The following is a 6999-nucleotide window of genomic DNA, read 5'->3' on the forward strand; positions in this document are numbered from 1 at the left end:
GCCCCACCTCAGCCATGGCGTCTGACCTGCACACAGGCGCCAAGCCCGGCGGCCCTGACGACCGCCTACAGTGGTTCGACCTGACCGTCAAGGTACGCGCACAAACCGCCCCCTCCTCCTCCCTTCCCCCCTCCCCTCTGCAGCTGTTCAACAAGGGCGTGCCCAGTGGGCACCTCCGCGGCGGCCCGCGCAAGCCGGCCTCGTCTTTGGCGTCCCGCTCAACGAGCTGCTCGGCCGCGAGCGGGCGACCCTGCCGCGGATCATCACCTCGATCATCGAGTGGCTGGAAGACACGCGTGGCATCGAGACCCGTGACATTTTCCGGGCTGAGCCTGGCTCGCAGGACGACGTCGACAGACTGATGACCCAGTTTGACCTCGGCCGCCCGTTCGACTTTTCGACACACTGCTGGGACCCGCTGGTGGCGGCGCGGGTGCTCAAGAACTACATCCTGGCGCTGCCGGACCCGCTGGTCCCGACTGCTCTCTCACAAGCGTTGTGGGACTGTGTCGCCGAAGCCGACCGCGGCTACTCCGACGGACTGCCTGCGCTGCTCGGCAAGTGCCTCAAGACGCTCCCGTCGAGCTACAAGACCCTACTCTGCACCCTTCTCCTCTTCCTCCACCGGGTCTCTGAAGTGGCCGACGTCAACATCATGCACGCCACCGACCTCGGCCAGGTTTTCGGCCCGCTGCTCATGATGGGCCGCGACTCGCAGACCGCGCGTGTCGCCGAGGTGCTCATTGCCGACGCGCCTGCAGTGGTCGACGTTGTTACCGAGTCGGAGCTCCCGGCGCTGCTCGACGGCCATCCGCGGCTCAACGACATGCAGATGCTGTTCCAGGAAAAGTGGTCGCGCCGGATCCGCCGCGCGCTGCGCCGCGACGCACGCTCGCGCCGCGAGCGCAACCTCGTCCCGCGGCTCCGCACCAAGGTCGACTCGCTCACCCGCGAGCGCAACGAGCTGCGGTCGTCGCTCGACACCCTTGCACACGCCCGCCTGCACGACGTCGAGGATCTGGAGATGCAGGTCCACGCAGCATCGACCAAGCTCGCGGCTGCCAACGCCCGCATTGCACGACTCGAGAACGAGCTCGCTACCCGCGCCGCCGCGCCTGCGCCCGAGGAACCGCCGCTGTCACCATCAGGTGGCGAGCACAGCGGTGCCGCCGGTGGCTCGGACGGTCATTCTGTGTTTTCCGGCTCGCCGAGCACTGGTGGCGGCGGCGGTCCGTCGTCCGGGCAGGCCGTTGCAGCCCGGGCAGCCCTCCTCTCACAGCTCGAGGCGGCTCGGCTCGGACTGGCATCGGCGCAGGCCGAGAACGAGCAGATCCGGCGAGAGCACGCGCTGTTGACGCGGGCCAAGCTTGACCTCTCACACGCCAACGAAAAACTCAAGGCCGAGCTGCAAGAGGTCAAGATTGCAAAGTCGACGCTCGCCCTCCAGCGCCGCCAGCTTGAGTTCCAGGTCACCAAGCTCAACCACATCGTCAAAGAGTCTGGCGGGCAGGCCATCTCGCTCGACATGCTCCTCGCCGCAGCGGCCAACGGCCACGGATCATCGGCACCGGACTCGCCGGCCGGCGCCGCCTCGCCGCGCGGTGCGCTGGTCGGTGCCCACGACACTGCAGGCCGCCTCCGCGTCGCATCGACCAAGGACGAAGAGCTCCGGGTCCTCCGCATCACCCTCTCCCAGGAGCAGACTGCGCACGCCAAGGCCCGCCAGCGAATCACCCTCCTCCATGACGAGATCAAGGCCATGTCGGCCCAGATCCTCTCGCTCCGCCGCAAGCTCGCCCGCGCCAAGCGGAGCTCACCAGCGCCGGTGCAGGCTGACCCTGCACCGTCGTCGCCACGCAACGGGCACTCTCCACTGCCCACCTCCAAGACCCAGGACGAGCTCAACATCCGCCACTTGCAGGTCCTTCTCGACGAGGCCCGCGCCGACAACAACCGCCTTGCCAAGGTCTGCCTCGTCAACAACGACCGCATCCGCGACCTCGTCGCCCTCAACAAGAAGCTCAAGAAAAAGTGCGCCGCCCTCATCGCCGCCCTCCGCGAAGCCGAGGACGCCGCCGCCGCCACCGCCGCTGCAGACTCGGGCTCGGGCGACTCGCATCCCATCATGTCCCGTTCCAACTCGCACCACATGTCCCGCTCCAACTCGCGCCACCTGTCCCGTTCCAACTCGCGCGTCGTCTCGGAGGACGGCAACGGTAGTGCCGGTAGCGGATTTCTCTCGCCCTCGGCATCGGCCGCCGGCTCTGGTCCGTCCCACACGGTAGATGAATGACGCCTGTGTTCCCTTGCGCTGTCGAACTCTGCCCGCCCGACAGGCTGCTGCCTCGCCCTACCCACTCACACACGCCCACACCCGACTAGCACACACGCACGCACACACGCACACACATCATGTCCGAAACGCCCGCTCCCACCCCGCTCCGCAAGGCTGTCGTCCTCGCCGACGACGGCTACGAGGACCTCGAGCTCCACTACCCGCGGCTGCGGCTGGAGGAGGCCGGGTTCGACGTTGTCGTCGCCGCCCGCGAGGCCGGCCTCACTTCCAAGTCCAAGTTTGGCTACTGGGCCATCTCCAACGCCGCCTTTGCCGACGTCGATCCTTCCGACGTCGCCGTCCTGGTTGTTCCGGGCGGCCTGCTATGCCCGGATCGCCTCCGCCGCTATCCGGAAGCGCTCGGCCTGGTGGCCGGTGTGGCTGCTGCAGGCGGCGTCGTCGGTATGATCTGCCACGGTCCGTGGGTCGGCATCTCGGCCAAGATCCTCGACGGCGTCCGCGCCACCTGCTTCTCCGCCATTAAGGACGATGTCATCAACGCTGGCGCCACCTACGTTGCCGACGAGCGCGTCGTCGTCGACGCAGACGCCCGCATCGTCACCGCCCAGACGCCCAACGACCTGCCGGGCTTTATGCGCGGCATCCTCAGCCTCCTCGACGACTAACGCCTGTGCCGTGTCACGGCTGCGGTTTGGTAGTACTGCACAACGGCCGGCAGTGGTGTAGAACTGTAAATGGCTTCATTGCAGGATAGCGTGCATTTAGCTCGAGGTCGAGTACGACGGATCGAAGCCGCCGAGCTCGGTGCTGGGCGCCTCGTCGTCTCCAGGACAGCTCGCCTGCGAACCCCAGTTGTGAGATGAGGCCGAGTCGTCCGCCGAGTGTGAGTAGTTGGGCGGCGGCGAGAGGCCAGCGGGCGAGTAGCCCGGCGGGGAGCCGTATTCTGCGACTGCAGCCGGCGCCACCGCCGCGGCGGTGAAGCCGCGGGTGTTGGATCGGTTGAACCGCTTGACGCCCATGATGAGGACGACGGCGCCGCCAGTCAGCACGACCGCGAGCACGATCTGGCCGTAGAGCACCATGTTGACGCCACCAAGAAAGTCGGAACAGAGCGCGTTGTCGACTCGCGCCACGAGCTTGTCGATGAAGCCGCACTCGAGAATGACACCAGCCCTGTCGCGGATGCCGACGTAAGAGGTCCGGACGGCGATATGGCCCGCGAACGCCGCAGTCGAGTCCTTGCGATTCGAGTTCTCGCACACCGACGCACACTCGCTCCACGTCACAATGCCCGGCGAGCCAGAGTCGATGGTGACGTTGAGATGCGAAGCAACATTGTCGCCGGTGCACGGCGACGGGCATGGCCCGCACGTTGGATCGGTACAAATTTGTGCAGCGCCGTCGCATGCCGCGTTGGTAGCTTGTGAGAGGCCGCTGTCGGCCTCGTCGGTGAGCGACTTGAACGCTTCGTTGGTCGAACCACATCCGATGGCTTCACCGATGGTGTTCGACGGGTCGGAGCCGGTCCGGATGCTGACCTCGGTGCAGACGTCGCCAAAGAGAATCGAGAAGAGGACATGGATAGCAATCGAGCCCCAGAGGAGGAACATAAACAGGAGCATGAGCATGGCAATGATAATCTGCGCCTGGCACATGGTGCAGCCTAGAATGCCGAGCCCGAGCCCGAGCCCGAGGAGTGCGAGCGGGACCGCAAAGCAGATGACCAGAAAGTAGAAGCGGTACTTGTCGAGCTCGGCGACGTACGCCCGACCGACGCTCTTGGCGTTTTTGAGCACATCTTGCGCCTCATCGAGCGCCGACCTGGTCGTCGTCGCTGCATCTTGCGTGTACGGCAGCTTGGCAAGCTCGTCAACGAGAGCCTGAACATCGGCCACAAGCTCCTCGCCAGTGACAATAACGCCATCGACAAGGCCGTCAATGCCCTTGCTCACGAGCGCGTTGCCGCCGAGAATGACCGAGCCGGAAATGACGGCAGCAGCCACAAAGCCGATGGCCACAAACTTAATGACCATCACCGTCTTGCGCGAGTACGTCTTGGGCGCCACAGCCCCGATGGTGGCGCCAGACTCGAGCGCCTTGACATGCTCGTCAGTGTGGGCCACGCGCTTGCCATCGACCCTCACCACGCCGTTGTTCGACTGGGTCACCACGCCTGTCGCCCGCTCGCGCGGGCCGCGACATATCCCGTAGCTCGGCTTGCGCCCGCCGCACACGTTACAGCAGCACCGGCAGCAGAGGAAGAACGGGATAAAGAGGACAGTGAGCACGCCGACAATGAGCGGCATCGCCACCCGCTCGCCCACATACACTCCGTACTTGTCCCAATGGTACGTGTCCGTCTCTGCATCATATCCACCCAGCCGATCCGTCAACGTATCGCCCGTCACAAGTGTGCTACGCGAGCCGAGCAGTCGCCGCCCGCCTGCGCCCGCACCCCCACCGCCAGCCATTCCCAAGCCACCTGCCAACACCACCACCACCCACCCACCATCCACCACCCACCAACATCTCTGTGAGTCATAATTTCCCTTCCTTCCCCCCCTATCCCCCCTCTCCCCCCTCCCTCCTCCTCCACTCCTCCCCTCACTCCTCATACCAGGAAGCGGCAGTACGGCGTTGGCGAGGACATTGACAACGAGGGCAGCCAGGACAATGGCCATGGACAGGCATCGAGTCCGTGCCATACCGACTCGTGCAAGAGTCAAGAGTGTGTATCGCAACGGTGTCCAAGGCTGTGGGAGGTAAGAGGTGCTATGCCACAAGAGTTGTGTGTGTGTTGATGCGAGGGGATGCGGGTCCGTGTAGGCATGTATGTGCTCGTGTGCGTGGTTGGCACTTGGAACAGTATGAAGAGAGGATAAAAAAACAGCCCTTGGCTGGGAGAACAGGGTTCCGACATGGTTCCACTCATTGCCAGTGCTCAACCGTGACACACGTCCAACTCTTGGGTAACTCAGATGGGTCTTTGCCGGGTCAGTGCACCGGTGGGATCCCCCCCCCCCCCCACCCCACCCCCCAAAAAAAGAATAAAGAACACCCTCCCTCCCCACCCTCTCCCTATCAAACTGTCTTGCGAATGGACTGAGCCTGTGGGACGCTCGCCCGTTTCGCTGGTGGTCCAGCCCTTGTCAAGTCTGCCGTTCCTCCAGACACACACGCACACACACCCTCTCACGCGTACACACTGCTCCCCATCCCACCCCCCACCCCCACCCCCACAGCCCTCACCCCAGTCAACCGTCGTCTGTCCTCTCCGCCCACTCCTGGCATTTGCCTCACTCATCCAAGACCAACCCGGGTGCAGAAGACCGACGACGAGCCGCACCAAACGTACCGCACGGGTAACAGCGAGAGGATATGGGCTGCTCGCCGAGCCGCGGACGGCAGCGGTCGCTGATGTCGTCGTCCGAGACGGTCGAGTGCTTCCACTCGCATCTGCGCGGGCGTCGCGACACGATGGAGGACCGATTTGTTGTCAACGGGCGGCTCCACGAGACGTATCCGTTCCTCAAGCGATGGCTGCCCGGCGGCGCCGGCTCGCGGCGACGATGGGGCGCGTTTGCGGTCTTTGATGGCCATGGAGGGTCGGAGATCTCCGAGCTCTGCGCCAAGCGACTTCTCCCCAACATCCTCACCGAGTCTTTTGTGGACGACGTCGACCAGGCGATGGAGAACGGGTTCCTCGCCACCGACCAGGAGGCGCTCGAGTTCTCGCGCAACAACTCGGCGACATCGGGCGCGGCGGTCGTTGTCGTCTTTGTTCTCGGCTCCATGCTCTTTGTTGGCCACTGTGGCGACGCGCTGGCTGTGCTCTCGCGCGACGGCTCGGCCGTCCTCCTCACCGAGCCGCACACGCTGGCCAACGATACCGAGGCGCTGCGGGTCAAGCGCGACGGCAACTACCCAGGCGGCCAGCGCCTGGTCCACCCGATCGTCGACACCATGAGCCTCGGCCTCACCCGTGCCATCGGCGACGTCTCGTGGAAGGATCCCGAGCTGACCTCGGCCCAGCCGACAGGCCTCATCGCCACGCCGCAGACCCGACAGGAGGTCATCTACGATTCGGTCGACGAGTTTATTCTGGTCGCCTGCGATGGCCTGTGGGACGTGTTCTCTCCGCAAGAAGCCGTCACCGCCGTCAAAGACAGGCTCCAGCAGGGCTTGCGCCCGCAGGAAGTCGTCGACGACCTCGTCACTGAGGCACTCCGGCTCGGCTCCACCGACAACATCACTCTCATCATGGTCATGCTCTGACCTGCCCGGCCACGCCCTTTCGCGCCTGAGTCGCCCTGCGCGCCATCCGCGGCGGCAGCCAGTTGATCAGAGCTATCCGTTGCGCCACTGGTGGCCGCACTCGGAGCACTTGTAGAACTCGGTCATTGGCTCGTCTGCAGACCGAATCTGGATCGTCATAAAGTACGCCTGGTTGTTGTCGCACTTTTCACAGTCGACTGTTGTCGTGCCCCAGTGCCACCACACCCAGCCCCATCAGCCACACCATCACCAACAACCCATGAGTCTCCGCGACACACACATACGCACGCACACACACATACGCACACACACCACACACCACCACACCACCACACCACAAACACCCTAGTCAACTACCCATCGCCATTCCATCGCCATCCCATCACCCCAGATCCACCTTCCCCCCCCCCCTCCTCGTCCATGATCCC

At 64.7% G+C, this 6999-nt stretch overlaps 5 protein-coding genes across 5 annotated transcripts in view; 3 read left to right on the plus strand and 2 right to left on the minus strand.

The window, feature by feature from the left end:
• Window positions 1–14: 14 nt before the first annotated feature.
• Window positions 15–2293, plus strand: AMSG_04664 (uncharacterized protein; the record flags this gene model as incomplete). Its single annotated transcript, XM_013902882.1, has 2 exons — window positions 15–92; window positions 167–2293. The coding sequence occupies 2 exons, from the start codon at window positions 15–17 to the stop codon at window positions 2291–2293; spliced, it is 2205 nt and encodes a 734-aa protein (XP_013758336.1).
• Window positions 2294–2412: 119 nt separating this feature from the next.
• Window positions 2413–3047, plus strand: AMSG_04665 (PfpI family Intracellular protease; the record flags this gene model as incomplete). Its single annotated transcript, XM_013902883.1, has 1 exon — window positions 2413–3047. One exon carries the CDS (start codon window positions 2413–2415, stop codon window positions 2959–2961), a length of 549 nt encoding a protein of 182 aa, XP_013758337.1. The 3' UTR covers window positions 2962–3047.
• Window positions 3019–5291, minus strand: AMSG_04666 (uncharacterized protein). The gene is made up of 2 exons (XM_013902884.1): window positions 4914–5291; window positions 3019–4778 (listed from the first exon to the last, which is right to left on the minus strand). Exons 1-2 carry the CDS (start codon window positions 4999–5001, stop codon window positions 3058–3060), a joined length of 1809 nt encoding a protein of 602 aa, XP_013758338.1. The 5' UTR covers window positions 5002–5291; the 3' UTR covers window positions 3019–3057.
• Window positions 5292–5529: 238 nt separating this feature from the next.
• Window positions 5530–6754, plus strand: AMSG_04667 (alphabet). The gene has a single exon (XM_013902885.1). The coding sequence runs from the start codon at window positions 5675–5677 to the stop codon at window positions 6569–6571; it is 897 nt and encodes a 298-aa protein (XP_013758339.1). The 5' UTR covers window positions 5530–5674; the 3' UTR covers window positions 6572–6754.
• Window positions 6379–6999, minus strand: part of AMSG_04668 (DNA-directed RNA polymerase III subunit RPC10) — a 1082-nt gene continuing 461 nt past the window's right edge. Inside the window, exon 2 of the mRNA XM_013902886.1 lies at window positions 6379–6768. Within this exon, the coding sequence (XP_013758340.1) occupies window positions 6644–6768 (125 nt within the window). The 3' untranslated portion in view covers window positions 6379–6643. The remainder of the gene's footprint in view (window positions 6769–6999) is intronic.

Source organism: Thecamonas trahens, assembly GCF_000142905.1.
Source record: "Thecamonas trahens ATCC 50062 unplaced genomic scaffold supercont1.20, whole genome shotgun sequence".
NCBI lineage: Eukaryota > Apusomonadida > Apusomonadidae > Thecamonas > Thecamonas trahens.